This window comes from Phodopus roborovskii, unplaced genomic scaffold, assembly GCF_943737965.1.
Source record: "Phodopus roborovskii unplaced genomic scaffold, PHOROB, whole genome shotgun sequence".
NCBI classification, from domain to species: Eukaryota; Metazoa; Chordata; class Mammalia; order Rodentia; family Cricetidae; genus Phodopus; species Phodopus roborovskii.
This window is the reverse complement of record NW_026126540.1, coordinates 12,363,474-12,391,021: the sequence shown is the minus strand read 5'-3', so window position 1 is coordinate 12,391,021 and position 27,548 is coordinate 12,363,474. Positions and strand designations below refer to the sequence as shown.

The 27,548-nt window shown below is 35.6% G+C and overlaps 1 protein-coding gene across 1 annotated transcript; it reads left to right on the top strand.

Annotated features, from left to right (window-relative positions):
• The first annotated feature begins 4,004 nt into the window (after positions 1-4,004).
• On the top strand, positions 4,005-4,553 carry LOC127232906 (60S ribosomal protein L7-like). The gene has a single exon (XM_051199235.1). The coding sequence runs from the start codon at positions 4,005-4,007 to the stop codon at positions 4,551-4,553; it is 549 nt and encodes a 182-aa protein (XP_051055192.1).
• The last annotated feature ends 22,995 nt before the right edge of the window (positions 4,554-27,548 follow it).

The window sequence follows — 27,548 nt, the reverse complement described above, 5'->3', positions numbered from 1 at the left end:
TATGTTTATATATATATTTATAGTTCTTTCTGGGCCTGGTATGTTTCATTAACTTGCATCTAATTTCATCTCTTCTTTTTTAACGTATTATTTTTAATTTTTTTTGAATCTCATATATAAATATAATGCATTTTGATCAAATCTGTCCAACTTTTCTTCCCTTTTGACTTATTCATTAGACTCCCCACCGCTTATTCCTCCAAACTTCATGTGTTCCTTTTCTTTTCTTTTTTTTTTCTTTTAAATCAACGCCATGATTCTACTTAGTGCTCTTTGTATACTTTTGGAAGTAGCAAAACCTATTAAGCAAGTGTATCTATCACATCAGAGGCCCCATCTCTGAAGAAAACTGACTCCCATTTCTCAGTATCCACCAGTTGACAACAGTTTTCCCTAGGGTGGAGAATCCATGAACCCTTCACCTGCCTTCTTTCCATTCTGATATTTTGGCTGGCTTGATCTTGTGTAGATTTTAAGTTCATGGCTGTACTGTCATGTGGAGCAAGTACCATTTCCATGAAGAAGTCCACTACAGCTGGTTACTAACATCTTTTTGTTTCCTTTTCTGGAATGATTCCCGAATCCTGGGGATATGCATTTAGAACTGGGGATTTCATTTAGAACTGATGACTCCACAATCTCTTATTATTTGCATTTTGACCAGTTGTAGGTTTTTGTGCTAAACATCATCTAGTGTAATAGGGAATTTTTCTTGTGAGGACTCAAAGAAACATTACTCTTTACATAAAGATAAGAACTGAGCAGAATTGTGTTACTATGTCTTTTTAACAAAAAAATAGTATTGAATTTTTCACTAACGTTTATGACCTAACCAACCACAAGTTTTTGACTCAGTTAATAGTAACAGGAATGAATTCTGTGATTTAAAGCATTCATTAAATCCAATATGAAAGATTGGTCATTCCATTAACATTTCTACTTCTATTGTGTCAGTGGGTCTATCTTTCCAAGTTCACAATATTTATATCTGAGTAATACTGTTTATTTCTTTGTTTCACCAGTACCATAAATACCTTGGCCCAGCTATTGAGGAGACATGAAGTTTCTAGGTAAGTTCCAGCTTGATTAGTTCATGGAAAATGAGTAAAGCATGTGGTGTCTTCAGGTATAGGGGCTTGCCACCAAGTTATGATTGTTAACCAAGTACAATGCCAATATCATGAAATATTTAGGATTGGTGAAACCCCATTGACCAACAACTCTAGAGGAGGTAACCTATTCTCAACAGTGGGCTTTTTGTTTGATAGCATATGAAGAGTGTTTGTGCCCCCATTATAGGTAACTACATTTAATCCATAGAGGGTTCTACATGGCTTTCCCAAATCATCTTAGTGTTAGTCTTTCATCCTCATAATTTTTCTCTGTCATGCCTTTCCATCACCAAACATAGTTAATCTTTCCAGTTCCATTATTGTCTTTCTCCTCTATGTTCCATCTGTGTTCTATTTTCCTGCTTTTAAATCAAACACAGAATAGTCATTTACTTACCCTTTATCTCTTATGGGTATTCCAATTTAAACTCACATGCCTAAAGATTTAATTTTTTCTTTCACATGTGAGAGAAAACATTTAATATTTGTATTAATGTTTCTTGGTAATTTTACTCTCAGTGATCCTTTACATCTCTATGCACTTATCTACAAAATAATTTCAATTTTCTAATGCTGATTAATATTCTGCCATGTGCATGTACTCTATTTTCATTATCCAAACACAAGTTAATGAATATCTAAGCTGTTTCTATATTATAGTTACTGTGAAAAGAGCAGCAAAGTATATGGATAAACATCCTAGAATGTGTGGTCCCTTGGGACTATGCCTGCTAATTGGGTAGTTGGATCTGTATCATATGTAGATATATGTCTAGCTTTATGAGGAACCTCCAAAATTATTTCCATAATGGTTTAACCAGTTTGTACTTACATCAGCAGTGAGTGTTTCCCATCATGCACATATAGATCAGAAACTATAATTTTTTTAGTGTAGCCATTTTGACACAGGTAAAATAGAAATTAAATATAGTTTTAATGGGTATTTAGCTGATTGCTAGAGATGTTTAACGATTTAAACCTATGTGTCAGCAATTTGCAATTCATCTTTTGAGAACTATCTAGTGTCACAGACCACTTTTTAATTGGTTTGTTAGTTTCTTAATGCTGAGAGTTTTAGTTTTTGGTAAACCTTAGATATAGACTGATGGGGTGGAAGTCTTTCTGCATATATGGTTTCTTACTGGTTAATCAATAAAACACTGATTGGCTTATTGGCAAAACAGAAAGTGACATAGCTGAGCAGAAACTTGCCAATAGCTAACCATAAAGGTCTAGAGGTCTGTACAGACAGACAGGAAGTGACATTCGTGGGCAGAATTAGGATATAAGCAGGGACAAACAGGAAATCGCTCTCTTCTCTGCAGTGATGCTGAGAAGTCATCATGTAGCACACAAAGGAGTTGGAGGTCGGCATTCCCCAGTAAGGAAAGATCACGTGAAAACACATGGATTATTAGAAATGGGTTAATAATTAAGACAGAGCTAGCCAATAAGAAACTCTGGTCACTGGCCAACACTTCATAATTAATATAACATCTGTGTGTTCATTTGGGGCAAGGTGGCTGCAGAACTGGTTGGGAAATCTCACACTACCAAAAACCCTCTTTTAGATGGATAGGTCATAATATATTCTTTTTTCCATTTTGCGAACACTTCACTCAATGATAACATATACATGTGATTTCCATCTTTCATTTTGTTGATATATTTGGTTATTTATAAATCATACTTAGTGGCTTCTTACAATGCTTTCAATTCTCTCTCTAATGTATCCAGATCCACAACTTTCATACTATGCTAGTTACTTTTATCACTGCTGTGTAAAATAACTAAAGTTCCTTAAACAGCATCATCTATGTTGTCTCTGGTGTGAGGATAGAGTTCACCATGATAGGGAATGCTTAGCAACAAGTACAGTTCAGCTGTAATGGTAGACATGTGTGGTAGCTGCTCACTTTGTTTTTATAGTCAGGAAGCAGAGGACTTTGAATTCCAGTGTTCAGTTTATTTTCTTCCTTTCATTCAGGACTCTATGTGTGGGATGATGTGGCCACACTCAGGGTTGTGTTTACCTCCTCTGTTACTTCTTTCTGGTGTTGCCTTCACAGACTTTCCCAGAGGTGTGTGTTTTAGGTGAGTATAAAGTCTAGTCAAATTAACAACATATTTATTCATTGCTCTATCTTTTCTAGCATATATAGTTTTCAAAGTACACAGTGCATGGACTATAGGCAGCTTCATCAGATGAGATTTGTGCTGTCATTGATTAAAGTGTTCCCCAGTAGATCAGTTTGTGCGCATCATCCTCTCATCCTAGCCTAGGGAATGTGGAGGATCTCAATTTTCTGCATGCTCATCTGTATCCACTTGGCAGAAAAGAATCGCACATGTTCCTTCAATGTTTTACATTTCTTTTTGAAAATTAGGTCCCCTGAATCACTACTGCTTCTTATTAATTCCTAAGTACTCTCTTGGTGTTACTTTTTTCTGTATTTGATAAATTCCTGGTTTTATGAGGAACAAAGATAGGTTCCATTCTAAGACTTTGCTGACAGTTCTGAGGTTGTATAATATATGCTTCCTGGGCAATGATATCAGTGAAGAATTTAGACAGTGTCACTGATCTGGTTATGATGAGGTTCAAGCAAAGCAGGACAAAATTATATTATAGATATCTGATAGAAAAACACCACCATCCTTTATTCCTCTCCCCCTCCCCCCTGGAAGGAGCCATGGAGGCAGCCCTGGAAAAGAAAAAGAAGATTCCTGCTGTGCCAGAAACTCTTAAGAAAAAGCCAAGGAATTTCGCAGAGCTGAAGGTGAAGCACTTTTGGAAAAAGTTTGCACTAAAGACACATCTGGAAGGCACGGAGGAAGCTCATCTATGAAAAGGCAAAGCATCATCGCAAGGAATACAGGCAGTTGTACCGGATGGAGATTCACATGGCTAGGATGGCAAGGAAAGCCAGAAATTTCTATGTGCCTGCAAAATCCAAGCTGGCATTCCTCATCCGAATTCGAGGTATCAATGGTGTGAGCCCAAAGGTATTCAAGGTGTTACAGATGCTCTGTCTTCGTCAAATCTTCAGTGGCACCTTTGTTAAGCTCAACAGGTCTTCGATTAACATGCTGAGGATCATGGAACCATACATTGCATGCAGGTACCCCAACCTGGAATCAGTAAACAAGCTCATCTACAAGTGTGGCTATGGCAAAATCAATAAGAAGAGAATTGCCTTGATGGGCAATTCTTTGATTGCTCGATCTCTTGTTAAATATGTCATTATCTTCAAGGAGGATCTGATCCATGAGATCTCCACTGTGGGAAAAGGCTTCAAGGAAGGCAACAACTTCCTGTGGCCCTTCAAATTGTCTTCTCCACAAGGTAGAATGAAGAAAAAGACCACTGACATTGTGGAAGGTGGTGATGCTGGCAACATGGAAGACCAGATAAACAGGCTTATTAGAAGGATGAACTAAGGTGCTGCCTGTGGTATTTTTGTAATATGGTCAGTTAATAAACAGTCACAACTTGCCAAACTAAAAAGAAAACCAACAAAAACAAAAACAAGCAGCTTGGAAAACAGCATGAATCTCACTTCTACCTAAGGGGCTACTGAAAATTGGTAGCTGTCTGGGGAGGAAGAGTAAGTTTTCTTTTGTGTTTGTTTGATTATTTTTATATTGTATTTTATTAAAACATTTATCATTTCCTGTTCTCCTTTTAAAACACCCAATATATACTCCTTTTTCATGTTACTTTAAATCTTACACAAATAACTACAAGCAACTGAGCAAAGCTGGTAGCAGGCGAGATGGCTCTCCCCAGGGAAGAGCACACCAAATAAAAATGAATCCCTTCATAGGTCATCTCTAGCAGAAAGCCTCAAATATAGGAACATTTGGGACAATACAAATTGAAATAGAAGGATTTAAAGAAAAAAAAAAAAAAAGAAAGAAAGAAAGAAAAGATTCCAGGGTGGAACTGAGGGGAAGTTTTGGAAGGGGTGTGAATATGATAATATGATCAAAACATTATACAAAATTCTTTAATAAGTAATAAAATGCCATAGGAATGTAAGGCTTAGACAGTTACTTTATTATAACTTAATATGTTTAACCAGCTTGCCAAAGTATTTTTACAAAATTTGCCTTGTTTTGTGTTTATTCTATTGTGATATACAAATGAGGTCGTCATTGAAAAGGAAGAAAAAAATGTCTAATACTACAATAAAACAGATGTTGATTATTTTTTTTATGATTTGAGAAATCAGTAAAAATATTGAAGTTACAGGAGAACAGATGTTAATTATTAGGTAAAGAAAATCCTACTTATCGGCTTGGTAATACTTGTATCTTAAATATAATTTGTGCTTTATGAAATGTATATTTGAATGTGTTTAGACCATAGCTTTGTATTGGATATCTTGAAGATTCACTGCACTTCTTCCCTCTGAATACATGACCAAATTCTTTCAGCTGGTGTTGGGAATGACTATGAAAACATATCCCTTCACTTGAAAAGTAAATGAAAAGAATGATTTAGTACTTTGAGAGTAGCATGTTTTTCTAATATCTTCTTTGATAAAAGTATTAAAAGTTTCCAGCTTTAAATTATTTTTCTTATGTTGATGTGAATCTTGTGCATCTAAACTGACATCTAGTATGGTAGTATGGATTATATACTGTGGTTATAATTTGTTGCATTCTAAACCAAGAGTATGAATTATAATTTATAGGAATGTGAGAAAATATCACTTCTATGTAAAATAATACTTTTTATTTGCTCAACCTATTAATAACTTTATACTTTTCATGCTCACTAAGTCCTTTTATAAAATCACCAGATATATTTTCTTATCCTACAATGCATTTCCTTCCTTCTTATAAACTTGGGGTTAGTCTCTGTCTCTGACAGATTTTTCAGTGAGAATTAGGACCAGTGATTCTCAACACACATGGTCACATAACTGATTTAGTACATATCAGTTATTTACAATATGATTCATAACAGTAGCAAAATGGCAGTTATGCATTAGCAATGAAATAATTTTATGGTTGTGGGTCACTATAACATGAGGAACTGTATTAAAGGATCACTGTGGTAGGGAGGTAGAGAACCACTGTTTAGGATGTTTAAAAGTCTATAACTAGTAAATGTAAGTAACACAAAATAAAACATTGTTTATGCAGCTCAGGTTCATTGTTATTCCTCTCCTGGATATGAGAAAGAAAAGTGATCTAAATCAGGGTGTTCACGACAAAAATATTATCCTAAGAGACCTGTGTGTACACATAATTATATTTCCTATTAAAATATATTACATTGAATAATATTTGAAACACTTTATATATAGCAAGAAAACTTAAAAGAAGGCATCACCAGGTCACATAATAATAACACTTTCATTTCCTGTGACCTTGAAACCAAGTGGAAATAGCATGATTCTTGTAGAAGATATTGAAACTTCATGTCCTGAATCATATTTTCTTGTGATTGTTAAAAGAGCATGTGTATTTTTTCTTACACTGAAAGAACTCCAATAGAAATAGGATTTTACAGAGCAGAATATTTAGATTCTGATATCCAATCTGCACTTGGTTAGTATGTTAATTTTAATATAAAAACACTTATAATTTTAGTCCCCAGAATGTAGTCTCCTCTGCTCAGTGAACAAAAGAAGAAATTATCATTAGCAGAAATATCAGAGATATGAATATGGCTTAGTGAAACCTCTGCAGTAGCTCTCCTAGTTCTAATTGATACTATGTGAAGAAAAGAAAAAATATATCTGTGACCTAAATAGTAGAAAATAATGTTTTTTTCAAAATAGTATTTTTGTTGACTTTTGGGACTTTCACATCAAGCAGCCCCATCACACTCTCTTCCCAGTCTTCTCAAGTCTATCCTTCCACACTTGTGTCATTTCCCCCATGGAAAAAAAAGAACAAGAAAAACAGAAGAAAACAACAAAGAAGAAACAAAGCAAAACAAATCCAATTTATGTTGCCCATGTAGTCTCTTCCCCATCCTCAAATTCCAAATGGTCAATCCTTTAAAGAATTCTGAGTCCCTTGCCACCTGTACCCACACCAGAATGCATAATTTGTGGAGAGCTATACTTCAACATTCATATCACATTATTAATAATTCATTTCCATTGCTTCATATCTAGACAACTACTTTTTTGAGGGTGTGGGGTGTGTTTGGTGTTGACACAGTAGCCTTATTTCTTTACCCCTCTTTCTCAATTATGAATCACCAGTCACTGATACTGCTGTAAAAGTAAATTCCTTGCCCTTTAGAATCAGTGGGAACGTGGGTCATGGATTTCCACATGGTATTTGGAAACAGCCCAGATCACAGACATCCATTTTCTCAGGAGTTATCATATGCCATGGGACTCAGCATGGTCTTCAATGGCAGTACAGGCCAAAGACATCAACATGGCCAGGGAAACCCAAGGCAAATACCAATATGATCCCCAAAGACAGGGCAGCCCAGAGGCATCAACCTGACCTTAAGTGGCTACACAGACTATTCACATCAACATGGCCCCCAGTGCAGCATGGCCTTGGATATCAACTCAGCTTCAGGCAGCAACATAGACCACAGACATGTGCATGAATTTTGGTGGTAATACAGGCCATGAATATCAAAAAGGCTTCAGATAGCAATGCAGAACACTCCCATCTATAAAAACTAAAGCACACAAAAGCTTACATCCAAATTTGTATATCTGATTGGCTATGTACATTAATAAAATATTAGTGGAGTATGATGAAAATCAGTTGTATATTGACTTTGTATAATACTTAGTATATGTAGTTCACGTGTTCTTCAGCATGACTGTTTAGAAAGGAATGCTGTCTCCACATTTACACATGTCCTCGAGGGTCTCACTTTCATGAATTATTCTAAAACTTACTTAGTAAACAATTTTTTTATCTTTTAAATATAAAATTATTAAGTCAGTTTCTAGGTTTAATCTAAAATTCCAGTATTATTGGTCACCTAGAATTTCCAAAAATTTGTCATTAACCTTTTATTTCTTTTCATATGTTTCTTTCATTAAGGATGACCGCAACTAAGAATCTAAGCTATAGTGGAGAGGCTACTTTTAAAACCTTTCCCCTATAATAAGATTGATGACTAAACTAAATGCAGTCCTAGAGCCTTCCTCCATTAGCAGATGAAAGCAGAAGAAGAAGACATCAACAGCTAAGCATTGAACCTAACTCCTGGAATTCAGTTGTAGAAAGGGAAGCGTGAACAGCAAAGGGGTCAATACCATCCTGGAGAAACCCACAGAAACAGCTGACATGACCAAGTGGAAGTACATGGTTCCCAGTCATAAAGCTGGGGAACCAGCATTATACAGAACCAAGCCTTCTGAATGTAGATACCAGTTAGGAGGTCTGGGAAGTCTATAGGACTTCTGTGGAATTAGTGTTTATCCCTAGTGCACAAATGAACTATGGAAGCTCATTTCCCATGGTGGATACTCTCTCAGCCTAGATACACAGGGGAGGGCCTAGGCCCTTCCCCAAATGATATGACAAACTTTGATGATTCCCCAAGGAAGGCCTCACAATTGCTGTGGAGTAGATGGAGGTGAGATGAGGTGATTGGTGCAGGGCTTGGGAGGATGGAAGGGAGATTGAACTGGGAATGACATGTAAAATAAGATTCCTTCTACATTAAATTTAAAAGAAGAAAAAAATACAAATTTGACTAGTTTGTTGTAGACCAAGCATCCAAGAATATGGGGTATCAGATTATGCATGATGGGAATGGAAAAGAATAAGAAAACAGAGAAGAAGAGGAGTAAAATGGTAGAGAGTGAAAGAAGAGGAAGAAAGGGAAGAAGTTGACCATGACAAAGACAGGAGGGCAAAAGAAAAGAATGTGGATAATGATTGATTTGGGGAGTGTGAATAGATGTCCAAACTATAAGAAATTCTTAATAACTCAATTAAAATAGCAAAAGAACACCGTCCCATCTCTTATCTATATGTTAGTAATACATACTTGCTAAAAAAGTGCAATTTGTAGTTTTTAATGAAATATTTAATATGTATGCATCTTGAAACCTCTATAGTCATAGAAACAAACCAAATAAATACACAAAAGGACGATTTTAAAAGGATATTTTCTGTCCAGTATCTTTGACAACAATCTGACATTTTTGGAGAATTAGCATCAATTCTAAGAAAAAATGATACTCCCATGCTATTCTTAATCACCAAAAGTCTGAGGCAGAAATAAGCTAGGCAGACTTTCAATTCTGTTTCTATAAAAATGGTTGATTTACTTTATTAATCTGCACATTCATGTTTCCACTACATTACATTTATCTCCCCATGCTTATCTGTAATAGAGATAGTAGAGGAAACTAAAATTTCCAACAAAATATAGTGAAGAAGAAGGAATTGCACTTATTTGAGATGTTCCCTTATCACTGTTCATTTCTGAAGTTCAGTAATCTTAATTAAAATCATCCTAAAAACTAAGTCATGGTGCTTTGGGGAAATAGATTTTTCCAAAAGACACATATCTTCACCATCTCTGATATACAAATATGTAACTCATGCCTTTTCTTGGCCTCAGAAAGAGTGAAAGTGTACTGTATTCAAAATCACATTAAGGTACATACTCCGTGAGAAAAATTAATTACATTGTTTTGGTAAATTATTTGCTGGTCCAACCTCCCCATAAAGTTATAAAAGATTCCTTAAGTATTTTTTTTTCTTGTCATTTCCTTGGAAGAATAATTGCTAATCATCAGACCAATGATCTTTTTATCTAACCTTAACTGTTTTAAATTTCAGAACATCCACACCACTTACCAGCATTTTATGAAATGTGAGTACAGTGCAGTGCAAGATGAAAAGAGAAGCTAAAAGAAGTAACTTTACTATCCTGCTACACTGACAGACTCTTCTCCAATAAGGTTGAAGCCTTCTCAGAATCTTTCTCTTACATTAGCATGCCTATTATTGTTGAACATTTTTTTATTATTCTTAGGCAGTCATGTTGGTGCAAAATCGAATTGAAAATCCTGATATTAACCCACACACCTATGAATGCCTGCTTTTTAACAAAACAGCTAAAATTATACAATGGGGCGAAGACAGCATCTTCAACAAATGGTGCTGTCACATTTGGATGAGGGTGTGCAGAAGACTGCAGATAGACCCATGTCTGTTGCCATGCACAAAACTCAAGTCAAAATGGGTCAAAGACTTCAAAATCAATCCATCCACACTAAACCTCTTATAAGAGAAAGTAGGAGGTACCCTTGAACATATTGGTATAGGAGACTGCTTCCTGAACATAACTCCAGGGCAACAGACACTGAGAGCAACAATTAATAAATGGGACCTCTTCAAACTTAGAAGCTTCTGTAAGGCAAAGGACACGGTGGACAAGACCAAACGGCAGGACACAGACTGGGAAAAGATGTTCACCAATCCTATATCCCACAAAGGGCTGATATCCAAAATATACAAAGAACTCAAGAAACTAGTAAACAAAACACCAAATAACCCTATTAAAAAATGGGGTACAGAACTGAAGAAAAAATTCTCAATAGAGGAAATCAAAAAGGCTGAAAGACACTTAAGAAAAAATTAAATAATAATAATAAAAAACCAAACAAAATCTTCCCCTTTACCCTTTACTGAAGGAATAATCCCAGTTGGTGGAGCCAAAAAAAAAAAAAAAAAAAAAAAAAAAAAATTATTTATTTATTTATTTATTTTATATAACCAAATCCATTTAAATGAAAACAAACATTTATAGACAATATTTGTGAATTTGGGCGTCATTATTTCCAAACTACTTCCTGCTGGTAAGAGGCATTGTCATAGGGGATTCTAAGAAGATGCAGAAATCCTGGCTGGCTGTATGTAGTCTGTTAGTCTGCTTTGTCCAGCTGTTTTGAATGTAGGATCACTTGGTACTCTGTTTCAGGCGGTCTGGCTTGATCAAACCACATTAGTCTGGAATTAGCTGTTCATTTTCTGTGGAAACAAAAATAGAAATGCTTTTCCCCAGTAACTTTTTCTTGAACTTAAATTTTGGAGTCAAAGCATTTTTTTTTTTAATTTAATTTATTACTTTACATGTCGATCCCAGTTCCCTCTCCCTTCCTCCCAACCTCCCTCCCTCCTTCCCTCCCTCCTTCCCTCCCTTCCTTCCTCCCTCTCTTCCTCATTGCCTCTCTCCCTCCCTCCTTCTTACCTTCTCTGCCCTCTCACATGCACCCTAATCACACTCCCCTCCCATCCCCCCACCCCAATTCTATATGTAGGGGAATGCCATTCAGTTGGGGTCATGTAGATCTGACAAGTCATGTGAAGTAGGGACTAGGGCTTCTCTCCTGTCTCTAGGTTAAGGCAGTTATCCCTCCATGGGGGATGTGTTAGCAAGGTCCTTTTCTGCACCAGACATACATCCTGGCTCCACTGTCTAATGTCCCTTAGACTTCTGGTTAGCTCAGTTGGAAATCATTTATTTATTATATTTATGATTTGCATTGTAGCAAAGAATTAAATGCAGCTTTATACTAAAGATATTTTTCATTTTAATGAAAAGAACTTTCAGCTTTTAAATAGCATTCCCTACATTTCATGTTTGTTTGAAGCAAGATTTCTCTCTATAGCTCAGGCTGGGTAGAAGTCATTGTTTACCCCAGTCTGCTTCTAGGTTAGTGTGATTATCCTGTTTTAGCTGATATCAACTGAGCATCTCTGATGTACTTTTGTTAAGTGGAAGAATTACCGCTGGTTTTGCATTGGCTGTTAGCCTTCTTGAAGGAAACAAGACACAATTACGATGACATAATGTAGATTAATTAGTTCATCAAATTTCATTCAAAATATATTTAACATTTTCTTTCCATTTTGACAATATACAATGTTAGAGATGATAAATATCCAACTTAAATTCTGATATTTTACTAAACAATACAAATTTTTATTTATTCTAAAAAAATAGGTTTTAAAATCATAATGTGATGGTCTGTATCACTAAAAATAAATAATTAAGGCAGGGTGATGGTGACACACACCTTTAATCCCAGCAATTGGGAGACAGAGGCAAGCAGATCTCTGTGAGTTCAAGACCAGTCTGGTCTACAAGATCTAGTTCCTAGACAGGCTTCAAAGATACACAGAGAAACTCTGTCTCAAAAAATGCAAAGAAAAGAAAACAAAATAAATCAAAAAACCCAACAACAACAACAAAACAACATTAAGGATATGGAAAGTATATTGGTTAGTTTGGACTACTCATTCAAGCAGTTATAGGAAATAACTTGAATGCTTCAGGGAAGATGTTAACCTTGCACTGGATGATTCAGAAACTCCTGCAGGATCTCACTGTCATAGTTGTATGAGAGTGGCAGCATTATGGAATAGCATTGCTGGTTATGGTGGATAAATGTTTTTCATTTAGCATAGTGTGGCATTTGTTCACCATCTAGCATTAAGAGCTACAAACTGAATGCCTGTATTTATTAACTTGTCTTCAGAGATTTCCTGTACATGTTGAAAGGAAATTGCAAACAATTTTGAGAGATGGGTAAGGGTTTAAAGGGTAGGATGGATGTTTATGAGGTTAGCAAATGGCATTCATCACTCCCAAAGAAGGGTAGAGAACCATTGAAACTTTGAATAAGAACCACACACTGGCGCTTCATATAAAAACATGTGTTTGAATGATTAGATAATTAGATAAGTAATACTTTTCTCCAGAAAAATGTTCAATCAAACACATCTCAAGGCTGAGTGATAACTTTTCCTTCCAAATTTTACAAACTAGGTCTATTCTGTTTCATCGACAATGTCATCATATTGTTTTGAAACTCACAATTCAAAAATGAGCTGGTATAGAAATTCTTCAAGAAATGTTTTTCAGATATTGCCTATGATTAAAAAATACCTTAGTCTTAATGGTAATATAAAATTTAGATGATTTACATAGTTCAAATATTGTACAATGGAACAAATTCAAAGAAAAATATCTAAATCTTATCAAATGCAGTCAGTATTAAAAATGTCAGATACGCTTGACATCTTCAAAATGTGTTGGTATATAATATAATTGGGTCTTCCATTATGTGTAGCTTCACTGATCACCATAAAGGTGAAGTTATTGCATTTTCTCTTTCATTAATAAACCTAGTAGGACAAAAAGAGCCTTCTGGCCCTTTCTAAACAAATAGAAAATAAAATAGTTTTGCTATCCCCAGGGTTATAGAATAACCTTGAAGAAATAATATGTTTACAACACAAAGTTTATCTTGAGAACTTTTCAAATTGGTTTCTATATTTCATATTTTTATATTTTATAACCAAAACTGAAATATTACTAGTAGTCATGTTCTATACATTGATAAAAACTAATCTTTTAAAAATATTTCAGGCAATTCCAAAAGTAGATAAAGCATGAGTTTCTTCAAATTGTGAAAAATCAAGAGAAAGAAATATAAAAATAAATGTATTTGAGTCTCAAGAAAGGTATTTTAATATAATGTAATGAAATTTCAAAATAATGAAATACTTAAATTTTCAAATGCCAGACATAATAATTTGACTTGGGAAGCAAAAGATCAGTAATACACATTTACTATACTGCAGAGAACATGGGGAATTGCCATATGGCACATCTTTGGCAAAGATGGTGTTCTTTATATGTTGGAAATTAGAACACTATGCCAAATTTCGTTGACTATAAGACCAGCCAGAAAACTAGCAATCATGTTTCAAAATGGCTACATTGTGGCAAGAGGGTAGAGCTAACAGAATAGCCACTCATTCCACACATTACATAGACTTCATAGACACTTTTAAGGAAGGAAGCAAATGATGAAAATGCAAGTGGAAAATGAGGGTTATGAAAACAAACTGGGTTGATCTACTGTGAGGAGGGTTGAGTATTGTTTGTGTCACAAAATATGATGAGATTAAAAGGAAGGTTATTATGCTAATATAGCTATTCAAGTAAAAAAAATATGCTTGGTACAGATAACAAGAAACTGAGAGACAAAGAAGTCCTGCAAAGTCTTCAAAAGAAATAATTATCATTTCTTGCAATTAACAGTTTGCTTTGTTTTTGACAAAGTACGTGTACTATCTTCTTGTGGCTGACTGTATTAACTTATTAAACTTTTGTGTACAGAGAGAAAATGCTGTATTGTAGTTGACTCTGAATGTATCTAATGCATATTTTCTATATTTAGAATGTCTTATTCATCTAGAAAGGTGACATAAAATTTAAGGAAAGCCTGGAGCAGTGAAAAATTTTATCAGAACTAAAAAGAGCAAGCCTGCGTTTCTCAGAGATAATCAGACAATGAGGCATTTATAAACTATAAACAAATACTTTAATAAGTAAGTAACCATTTAAATGTATGCATGTATGCATACACAATGGGAAAAGAAGGGCTATTCATGAGTTCTCTAATAGTTGTTTCCATTTATGTTTCCTTTCTAGCTTGTATTGTTTGACATGGAATTTTTCTTTTTATCCAGGCAATCCTAGAACTTGAGATTTGCCTGCTTCAGTCTCTTGTGTGCTGGAATCACAGCTGTGAACTACCTCATCCCTATTAAAGTGTGAATAGGATATTCTCAACACATTTTCCTCTTTTCTACATAAAGGTGCTTGGATTTTGTGTGCAGCGGCAGGCACATTCCTTCATGAATTATTACCCCATAACTTCTGGACATTTCTGGGCTCTAGAAACTGCTTTGAGGGGAAACTTACACATAGCAATGAAGAATATGGAGGAAGGGTTGCATTTGGAAATGTTCATGCTCACGTGTTAAGTATGTATTTTCTCTACACAGAGAAAACAAGGTACTTTCAGGTCACTGCATGTGAACTTAATGTATTTGAGTCCAGTGCCTTTTAGATTTGTTTGGAGGTTACATTGACTTCAGTTTCCCAGTTTCTTTACTTTTATGAAAGGCACTACATTCTGAAAAGAAGGAGGCTATAATTCATTGAAATAGCAATTTACCAAATGTTCAGTTATTCTATTTGCTTATCAATATTCCTTTTAGGATGGCTTTAAGCAAGGCAATGTCTCATTTTCTAGTCCTGAGGGACAGTAGGCAATTTATGCATAATAACTATCTGTTACATTTTCCTAACACATTCCCTTTGCTTATAAATAATAATTGTGTTTTAGATGTGAAAATGTTTACCAGGAGATTAACAATTTGTAAAAGCCCTGACATGGCTGATGCAAAATAATATAATTCAATTTTAGAAGCTATAATTTCAGGTGATACAATTTACACTGTTCCTCTTAGTCAAGGTAGAATAAAGCAGTTCTCCTGTCAAGGATGATTGGATAATATGATACATTACCTGATTACAAAATGATGCTGGGGAAACAACCCATTTCTCTGTATTAATCTGACTTGTTTAGTGGCCTTTCTGCCTCTGAATTTTGATGAGACTCTCTGCAATAACTTAATTCTTTTTTATGTGCTTTGGGCTGTTTTATTTATTTATTTATTTTGTTAGTATCGGTTTTGCTTAACTGGTTAAATAATGATAGAAATCATTTGTCCATTATTAATTACAAGCTTTGTTACATGTTTGGTAGAATCTTCATCATCATTCATGATTCATACATTCTGCTTTATAATTTTATTATAAAAGCAACACAGAATTTTGTCCCAATAGACTTTACTACTAACATTTTCCAACCAAAACATGGAAACTGAGTCTTCCACACCTTTAGAAAGCCAGTGGCTTTTACTATATCAACAAAGACAGTAATGGGAAAATATGCCCAAACTATATTCTCTATGTTTCTAGAATATAATTCTCTGTGTTTGGTATACCTGAAACACTAACTTTAAGGGAGTGCTTTGTTGTTGTTTAAAACAGAAATGGCATAGTGGATGCCAACATTGCTTGTTGAATTGATAAAGTTTCCATTTCCTGCTTTCTTCTGCATGAAAATTAATTCTCTAGCTTGCCTTCAATCTCTGTTAGAGATTTCAAGTTCTATTTCATGTGTTGCATGTTCTGAGACTCTTTATAGGTATTATCTATCTAGCTGTTTGTCATCTATCTATCTGATGATATATCTATCATCTATTTATCTATCTATCATCATCTATCCATTTCTGTATATTCCATCTTTATTTGATAATTCCAAATTTATTTCAGAGTGTTTTCTGCTACATATACATATTAATTTTAAGTCTACCTAAATTATTTATGTTTGTATGCCACATTTTAAAATTCTGATAAAAATATTTGTGAAAAAGCAAAGATTTTGTTGTGTTGTATTTCCATTTCAACTCATTTTAGGAATTTATTTTTTATTTGACACATTAATTACTCAGTAATGAGTTGGGTGGATTATTCTATGGATGTATTTTAGGACCATATAATGTATGATGTCATGTAATTTTGATTTCTGTTTGCTTTTGTACAGATGATATATCTATTGAATATGTGTTGTACTGATGTTACTTATTATTATTGATTTGGTGTTAATCTGAATTTTTAATTACTGAATCTTAGTTTCTAGGAATTGTGTGCAATGGCATTTGGTGTATGGATGATTTAAACTATAATGCTAGCATTTTAAATAGTTAACCTTATACACACCAATATGTATATCTCTCATCCTTCATCAAAGACACATTTCTTTGCAGTAGACTGACACAATTACAAAACACCATAACTGGCCAAAATACAAAGAAAACAGATCGTGAGTTGCCTAGACATGGATATATCTCTGACACAACTCCTGTACCTGAGGCTCAGGGAACATGGCTGAAGGGATCAGTAAAACTGTAGGAGCTAGAGGACCATGAAGGTCTCGGTGAGATTTTGTTTTCTAGAATGGACAGAGAAGCTACATCCATCATACCTCAGCAATATCCTCCTAAAGTGGGTCTGAACAATGATAATATTGAGAGAAAGGGTACCACAGAAGGAGGAAATCTTATAAGGCATCACCCTTAGAGAAAGAACTCTAGGAATCTAACAAGTGCTGAGAAAGAAAAAAGTAATATATATAACCAATACCATATTAAAAGAAAAGCTATGGATTCAAGAGCTAGTGAACAGAGTATAAGGATTGTGTCAAAGTACTGGGACAGAGATAACAGAAGGAGTAATTGATACAATTATATTGTAATAAAAACACAAAAAAATTTAAAAAATACCAGTATTTAAACATATTGTTTTCAATTGCTGTAAAAAGACATTGTGACTACAGAAGTTTAGAGAAGGAAAAGTTTGGTGGGGATTACTGTTTCAGATGACTAGAGCCTCTTACCATAGTGGAAGGGAGCATGGCTCCCGTGAGATCTCTCATCTCTATCTGTATGCATGAGGAAAACAAAGTTAACTAAGAATGGTGTGTGCTTTTGAAGCGTCAAAGTTCACCTTTAGTTAATACCTCCTCCACCAATACAACACCCAGTCCCCCTTACTTAAACAGTTCCACCAACTGGGGAGCAAGTATTCGAACATATAATCCTATGGGGGCCATTCTCATTCAGTCCACAAGATGCACCAACATAATAGCACTTTCCCTAACTTTTTCCAGTTCATTTTTCATACCTCAGCAGTTTTATGACTATTTGGTCTTATCTTAAGCTGTTTAATGACAATTAGATCTTGCTACATAGCTCAGTCTAAGATCCCACAGCCTTCTAGTGACCGGGTTATTAGAAGACCCCACTGGGCTTGGCTTCCTCAGGAATTCTTTTACTAATTACTGTCCTTGGTATATTGCTTGTTTTTATTCAAAATTTCTCTAAGTGTAGTTCACAGGTTGAAACACATCTTTTATTTGTTATGACAAGTGGTCACAAACCCAAAGGCTACTCACATTTGATCAAACATTGACTAGGAATCCACAGTTGAAAATGGATCTTTCAGTCTAACCCTGAGTTAAGCACAATAATTCATATAAGCCCACTCTTCCTCTTTCTCTGTAATGAAATTCTTTTTCCTAGAAGATTTCTCCCCTTCTTCACAGTTTTTTTTTTATTTCCTGTGAATGATTGCTGTCATTTATTCTCCACTAGAATTTCCAGTGGTGGTAACAGGAACACTTACATAATGTTTAATTTTGAAGACATTCTATACAAACTGATTTAAAAGTCTGTTTATTTACAAGAATGATATTGTTAGCCCAAATAGACACAATAGTGAAGTTTTGCTATTTTTCTACCCTATAAAATAGAACACATAACACCATAACATCAAATTATGGTAGAGTATATATTATAGTCAATATATGTGTAATAGTGGTTCACTCCAAACTAAGAATTTGTATTTTTTTCATTCCAACTACCAATAAACCTCTATTTGCTGTTACATTTCAGTCAAGAGTTAAGAGTATATACAAACACACACATATATATGTATGTGTGTGTGTGTCTGTATATATATATATATATATATATATATATATATATGAATACAGAAAATTTCTCATATTATATTTGTAGATTATAATTCTAAAATGTCTACTCATATATGAATGCCAGAAAAAATTTATGAATCTGTGGCTACCATATTACTTTTTAAAACTATTGTGTTAATATTCATTGAGCACATGTTCTAGGTTACCATCTCAACTCTTGTACAGGTCATAGAAAATAACACTTGATGATGCATCTTTTTATTCTTCAAGTTGGACTTCTTTGGAAAAGCAAGCAGGGCATAGGGATGACTAGAAAAATAGATTCCCATGAGGAAATGTATGTATCATTGTATATAATCATGACCTTACTTATCCACATACTACATATATTCAAACATATAATAAATATTGTTTGAGTCCTCTGTGCTCAGAATTTTATGTACATTTACTAAACTTTTATTGATTTATTGATTAAGACAGTCCACACACACACACACACACACACACACACATACACACACATCAAGAAATTACTGGTATCCAGTGATTTATCATGGGGACAGACACTATACCCTCTGAGCTACCTTGTATTGTGATAATGGTGTGGGCGGGAGTCAATGTCTACTCTTTAGGACAGTTGTATATATACTTTTTCATTGGCATTACTAGTCACAAATAATGACACAATGATTTATTATTAATTAGTATGCTGGCCATAGCATAGGCTTGTCCCACTAACTCTTGTAACTTAAACTAACTTGCTTCTATTAATTTATATTTCACTATGTGACTTTACCTTTCTTTCCTTCTATATGTCTGACTTCCTCACTCTATTTTTGGCATCTATCTGGTATCATTCATGCACCTAGAATCCTTCTTCCTCTGTCTTCACAGAAACTCCATCTATGTCTTTGCCATTAGCTCCTTATTAAACCAATCACAGTGAAACATTTTCACACAGTGTAAACAAATACTCTACTCTGTCAACAGTTACACTGGAAAAATATTTGTTTGCTATCTGAAGGATAGAGTTTCAGGTTTATTTTTTTTTTCAGGAAAGGCTTTTAGATATCCAATAAAACATGAACCTGGGCATTTGATCTAAGGTTTTAAATTCTAATGCCAGAAACAGGGGAAAGCAGGGATCTGAAAAGATGATTCCAGGAAAGCCCAGAACACAGCTTCTTTCCATTTTTTCTTGACCATTATCTTTTATTGGATAAATTTTTAGAACATTTTTAGAACAGGGAGTACTATTTTTGGATTGTTCTGAGGTTTTTATTCTGCATGACAGTGAAGCAGGGATGAAATAGTATTTCAACACATTCTGATGCAATATTTGAAACTTGCAGGCAGTCTTCATATATTATTCTTATTAAAACATGACTATGACGACAAAATCTAGAAATCATTGGATCTTACATATCTTCATCTAGATATTACATAGTCTTCTTTATACAAAACATATTTTCAATTTGAGTTTATTTGGAAAAGATAAGTTTGTATGCTTATGTTATAATATTATGTTTCTAATTATATGCCAGAGACCTAGGAAAATGGATGGTAGAAGCAACATTCTTTATCAATTAGACAAACTATGCTAAGAATTGGGTGACCTGATACATTTGTATTCCAGAGACTCTATTTGGGTTTCCTAAATCCCATGGATGTTTTCTTTATAAGGGAACTTGTTCAAGTGTTGACAATGGACAGTAGGTGGCAGATTCCATTGTAGTGGTCCATTACAGCCTTCATCTGTTGATCTTCCATGACTGTGTAAATCATGTAGTGTTTTCCCCCTGTTGTTTGTCATCCTTAAGAATGCTCTGCTTTATGTCCCTCATGGAGGGATATTCCCTTAATCTATAGGCAGGAGGGAGGGCCTAGTCCCTACTCCAAATGACTTGACAGATTTAGATTACCCCTCCAGGAAGGCATCACCCTATAAATGGAGTCTGGGGGTGGGATGGAAGGGTGGTTAAGGGTAAGGGAGGGTAGAAGACAGGGAGGGAGGGAGGGACGAAGAGGGAACTGGGATGGATATGTAAAATAAAAAATAAATTAAAAAAAAAAAGAATGCTCTGCTCATTTCAGTGTGTATTTATGGACCAAGGTCTTGGTCATATTTCCAAGTATGCTTGGAAATGGATGTGTTTCACTTTCCAGAAATCATAAAATTAAAATATGTGCACCATACTATAGACATGTTTTCAAGGTTTCAATGGGACACTGCTCTGAGCTATGAAATCCTAATTTTCCTCATGTTTATTTTCATGATTAATGTTGCCTTTCCCAATATGCATACCTATAAAAATTGAAAATTTTACATTGATATTAATGTTTATGCTTTCCACAGGGAACAATAACAGTTCCTAACAGCAACTGAAGTACAACTGAAATACAACTCCACACCTAAGGCTAGGGAAGATCAAAAAAGATAGGAGGAGAAGTAAGAGGCAGAGGACAAAGGTATCTGCTGAAAGAGTGTATCTTCTATAGATGACAGGGAACATTATAGCAGTGAAATTGCAACAATATTGTATCTTAAACAAGTCCTGAAAAGTGACAACCCCAGTTAACATGCCAATGTGGATATGAGGAATTACACAAAGTCTCACCCCTAGATGAAGAGTTACAGACGATTAAAATCTGTTAATGAAAGAAAAATTAGTCTTCCCCAGTGATGATACCCATATATGATTAAATGGCCATCAAGTACCACCTGATCAAACACACACACACACACACATATCTGTATGTATGTATATATATATATATATATATATATATATATATATATATATCTCAGCAACTCAGCAGTTTTCACTTCTATATTTACTTGCATATGTATATGTAACAATAACAAAGAATAAAAGGCCATGAATTTAACAGGGAGTGTGTGGCATGGGAATGACAGGAAGGGCAAGAGACAGGGGAGAATTATATAATTGTATTTAATTAAATGAAATAAAATAAACTCTTAGCTACAGTGGTGTTCATTCATGGATATTTCTTCACTGACCCTAAATTACTCTTAGGTGTTTCATTACAAGTCTCTGTATTTCTTACGTTTCTCATGTTGATCCCTTGTTGGAAGATCTGCTGATTTTTGTGTGTGTTTTTTTTCTGCTCACTGGTAATCTTCTTATACTTATGATGAAAGTCTGTGCTTGAATTTCTTCACAGAACATAATCTCTATAATTGCTTTTATGTAGGACACTGTTTTCACAGTGTTCCTTGAGTTGATAATTATATTACCTTAGCTTTTCATATTTCTTCCAAACTGCAAAGGCAACACCACAATCTTTATACTTATTTTTACATTAACACCATGCAAGTGCTAAAGCTCCTTTGTAAGACAATATTTTCCATTTTACGGGACTCTTATCTCTTTTACTAAGCATAAGACTCCTATTACTAGTGACGCCAATTTGGTACAAAGTATTAACATCTTATTCAACATCAACAATGGGGGTGACTGTTACTTGTTTGACTATGACTGGTGTTTATTCTAATTCTAGGATCCCAGGTGGAGTATGTCAGTTTCATAAGATTACATTAGGATTTCATTAAAGTGGATTCCTCCGAAGCTGAACCCCAAATGCTTTTCTTGGGAAATAATACCAAGAACCATATTCTTCTTCTTTAACATATCAATCCATTTCCCTCTCCCTCCTTCCCATGCCTCCCATCCCCCCTCTTATCCAATCCTGCCTACTCCACAAGGATGCTTTCCAGGAGGGACCATCAAAATCTGGCAAGTCATTTGGAGTAGGGTCTATGTCCTCCCTCCTTTTTCTAAGCTAACAGAGTATCCATCCATGGGGAATGTGCTTCCAAAGTAATTTCGTGCCAAGTACCATCCTTAGAAGCATCTCTACACAATGTAAATGAGTAATAATTCCCTAGTATAATAAGATATTACTCAAGATTAAAAAAAAGTGTGAGAGTCCCTATTTGTTTTGTTTGGGTTAGAATCTAAAGATGTTTTCTATGCTTGAATAGAATTTAGTCATTACACATGTGATCTTTCTACTATTTCTCCCTAGTTTTCTCTTTTTCCATTAAAAAAAAATTAAGTCAGTGTTTCTCTGTTTGGACATTGCAATCTCCATCTCACTGGCATATCTCTGTCACTCTGTCTTGTATTTCTGCATAGCTATTAGACCTAAAGAGATAGCTAGTGCTTGTTATGTTGGCTATCATCAACCAGAGCCTTGATGCTTGGGTTTTCAAGGAATTTTCAGAATGCTGACTTGATATTTCTAATATTTTTATTTATTGGTATTATGCATCTTCAAAGATTTCATATACTTCCATCCATAAAATACAATATTTTACTGATATACCCACTTTTTTGATGGTAGTTGCTGGAGATTCTTCAAATCTGTCTCACAGAGTTGGGCATTGGAACTATTTCCTTCATTCTTTGTTTATAATGATGACCTCAAAATGGTTTTTGTACTATAGATTTAGAAATAGGTATGTTTTCAGAACAACTTAACTCTGTTTGTTGATTTTTATTCCATGAAATATCCATAATGAAACAGTTAATTTTAGAAGAGAGAAATATTTAACACCTATATTAAAGAAAAAAATCTCAAATTACTTTTGGCAATATAAAGTTTATTTTTTTGTCTGTGTATCGGTGTCACTCTGCCTTAAAATTTTTGTTCCTAATATTATGTCATTTTCTGCATGAATTCTATACAGTAGATAAAAAACATTGTTATATTGTATAAATAAGTATATAATAACTAAAGGTCATCATCTAAGTTTGTTTGTATCATTTTAAAATTTATTTGGGATATCTATGTTTTTGTCATTGTAATCAACCAAAGGTGAAGCTGGCTAGAATAAATCACAGGGGCAAGGCCACTGTCAGCACCTGAGGATAGGGACTTCAGTACTACTAATGTTAGGTAGTAGTTATCAACCTCCAACTGAGTTTACTGCATACTGTCCTGTCTGTTTTTCTAGTGAATAAAGACTCGATCCATACTATGTCATAGGCTAAGATAGCATTGATGAAGTGAACTTCTTCATTCTACACCAGCCAAGAGGCTGGCTTGGCACACCTCCAGCAGACAAACAGAATGTTCTGCGTACACACACACACACACACACACACACACACACAGAGAGAGAGAGAGAGAGAGAGGGGGGGGGGAACCACATTATGCAAGTGCAACTGTATCAGCTAAGTATAACCCAGCAGACCCATGGTACCTGAGGACTCCAGATCCCTTTCTGTAGCTACCTGTCCTACACAACATAGATCCGGCTTAGTAGCATCAACTACACAAACAACAGGCAGTGCATAGAGAACACTCATAGCAGCCTGGTAGACATGGGAGTCTCCCCATAACATTTCAGTGAGATTCTTTAGTTTCATGTCTTGGGAAACATCGGCAATTCCAGCTACATGATATTCACCTGAGGGACTACATTAGAACAAATCCTGATAATGCATAATCAGTAGTGTGTCTGACTCTGTCAGCCTCCCACAAACATCAGGCCAGAGGAGCCTGGTGTAGTTACCTCTTTATGCGCACAGCATCGGGGATGGAAAGGCCAAGTACATGGTTTAGATTACAAAACAAGCAGTCTGGGAAAAGAACTCACCATCACCAAAAGGGCTTCTGGCCAGTTACACCCAATTCCACTGTAAGGAAGCCCAAGATCTGTAATTGAGATGAATCCACTCAGGAGGTCTTGCTAGGATAGTACCCAAGCAGTTGTATAGGCACCAAAGGTTTAGAGGCCCCGGGGTTACTGCTCCAAATATTCCCTTAGCTACTCATCTGTTCAAGCTGAAGCACCCTGCAGCAGCTCTGACCATATACTCAGGTAGGAGTGAGAAAACAAGTGCTCTCCTTGCTGGCCAGTTTTATGATTGTTCAGCTTCGATGTTTGGTATGGACTGTCATGACAGCCCAGTTTCTCCATCTGGCTCAAGCTAGCAGAAAAGGATGAGATGGGGCCTTTCTGGCTAGAGAGTCACACTTAATTCCTGCCTAGTAGAGTCTTACAAAGAGGCAAAGTACTCATTTCTTTAAAGCCAAAGACAAAAAAAAAAAAAAAAAAAAAAAAACAAGCAAACAAAAACAACTAGTAATGGGGGAGAGGTGAATATTGAGTTTAGCAACATTCTTAAATGATGCAGGCCAAATCTGTAGTGCAATGTTAATTTATTTCTTTTTAAAAATATCTTGTTGTAGCTGAAATTATACAATGGGGCAAGGAAAGCATCTTCAACAAATGGTGCTGTCACAATTGGATGAGGGTGTGTAGAAGACTGCAGATAGACCCATGTCTGTCGCCATGCACAAAACTCAAGTCCAAATGGACCAAGACCTCAAAATCAATCCATCCGCACTGAACCACTTAGAAGAGAAAGTAGGAGGTACCCTTGAACAACTTGGTATAGGAGACCGCTTGCTGAACATAACTCCAGAGGCACAGACACTGAGAGCAAACATTAATAAATGGGAACTCTTCAAACTTAGAAGCTTCTGTAAGGCAAAGGACACAGTGGACAAGACCAAAGGGCAGCCCACAGACTGGGAAAAGATTTTCATCAATCCTACATCCGACAAAGGGCTGATATCCAAAATATACAAAGAAATCAAGAAACTAGTAAACAAAACACCAAATAACCCTATTAAGAAATGGAGTACAGAGCTGAAGAAAGAATTCTCAATAGAGGAAATAAAAGAGGCTGAAAGACACTTAAGAAAGTGCTCAACATCCTTAGCTATCAGTGAAATGCAAATCAAATCAACTTTGAGATACCATCTTACTACTGCAAAAATGGCTAAAATTAGAAACACCAATGACTATTCATGCTGGAGAGGATGTGGAGAAAGGGGAACACTCCTCCACTGCTGGTGGGAGTGCAAACTCATACAGCCATTTTGGAGATTAGTATGGCGGTTCCTCAGGAAAATAGGAATTAGTTTACCACAGGACCAGGCAATCCTCCTCTTAGGCATATACCCAAATGACCCACATCCATGCAACAAAGACATCTGTTCAACTATGTTCATAGCAGCACTATTTGTAATAGCAAGCAACCTAGATGCCCCTCAATTGAAGAATGGATAATGAAGATGCTGCATATCTACACAACGGAATACTACTCTGCAGAAAAAAAAATAATGGTTTCTTGAAATTCACAGGCAAGTGGATGGCACTTGAAGAAACCATCCTGAATGAGGTTACCCAATCACAAAAAGAGGAACATAGTATGTACTCACTCATACATGGATATTGGACTTAGAGCAAATGATCTCCAGCCTATAATTCACCCCACCAGAGGAACTAGGATACAAAGTGTATTTTAAGAGATTCATATAACATGCCTCACAGAAGCAGGAAGGGACAAGTCCCCCAGAGCACAGGGGAAGTGGGGGGGGGCAGCAAATGGAGAGAGAAGTAGGAGAAAATGAGGGGGAGGAAAGGAAAACATGTGGGACCAGGAAGATTGACCCCGGTTAGGAATAGAAGAGAGAGAGAGAGAGAGAGAGAGAGAGAGAGAGAGAGAGAGAGAGAGAGAGCCAATATTGGTTTGAAGAAAAAATTGAACACAAAGAAAGGTCTGGAGAACTACAAGACTGCCGCCAACTAACAATTTGAGCTTCGCTGGAAAGGCTATCATAAATGCCCTTCCTGGATAGTGATATCAACAAGTAACTTATCCATGGAGCCCTCATCTAATACCTATTGGAAACAGGAACAAACACCCATACATAAACACTAAGTCGAACTACAACCCAGATGCAGATGGAGAGGAAAAGACCAGGCGGCAGAAACACATAGAGACAGCTTACCTGAACAAGGAGGAGCTAACAGGCCCCCAGACTGATAGCTCGGAAGCCAGCATGGGACTGACTCAGACCCCCCTGTATATGGGCCTCAGCCAGAAGGACTGAGCAGTCTAAGGGACCTCAGACAGTGGAGCCAGGATGTATCCCTTGTGCCCAAAAGGACCTTGGGAACACATCCCCCATGGAGGGATAACTGCTTTAACCTAGAGACAGGAAAGAAGCCCTAGTCCCTACTTCACAGGACCTGTCAAATCTACATGACCCCAACTGGATGGCATTCCCCTACATGTGGAATTGGGGTGGGGGGGATGCGAGGGGAGTGTGGTTAGGGTGCATGTGAGAGGGCAGAGAGGGTAAAAGGGAGTGAGTGAGGGAGAGGGAACTGGGATTGACATGTAAAATAATAAATTAAAAATAAATAAGTAACTAAGTAAGTAAATAAATAAAATGCTTTGACTCCAAAATTTAAACTCAAGGACAAGTTACTGGGGAAAATGATTTCTATTTTTATTTCCACAGAAAATGAAAAGATGTGGATTCCTTCCAGACTAATATGGTTTGATCAAGCCAGACCAACTGAAACAGAGTTCCAGGTGATCCTACATTCAAAACAGGTGGACAAATCAACCTTGTAGACTACAGCCAGGATTTCTGCAGCTTGTTAGAATTCCCCATGACAGCGCCACTTACCAGAAAGGAGTAGTTTGGAAATAACGACGCCCAAATTCCCAAATATTTTCTATAAATGTTTGTTTTCATTTAAATGGATTTGGTTATAAATAAAAAAAATCTTGTTGTGTGGGCAAATTTAGAGGGTTAGAGAGGACATAAAACTTTTTGGAGAGGATTAAGGAATGCCATATGAATGTGAAGAAATTTCACCATGAAATTTGTTGTTTTATACAAATACTTCAAACTAATTTTAAAATACCAGTTTACTATGAACAAATGGGTTCATTTTGTACACTTAATTTCATTCTATTGATTTACACGTCTGCTAGTATGTCAGTGCTATACACCTAATTACTTTTTCTTTCTCTCTCTCTCTCATTTTAAGCCAAGTCTTCAAATTGAGAGCTATAATTCTTAGGTTATTTTTCATTCTACTAAGTTGCCAATCAATGATAGTAGTATTGTCAACTTAACAACATTAAATCTTCAGATCAGTGAGCACGAGATTCTAAAATTTTATCGAGATACTCTCTGATTTCATTAAACGATAATTTTA

What these genes read in the sequence shown, in the direction of transcription:
- LOC127232906 (XM_051199235.1), top strand. Translation starts at nt 4,005, where the DNA reads ATGGAGATTCACATGGCTAGGATGGCAAGGAAAGCCAGAAATTTCTAT.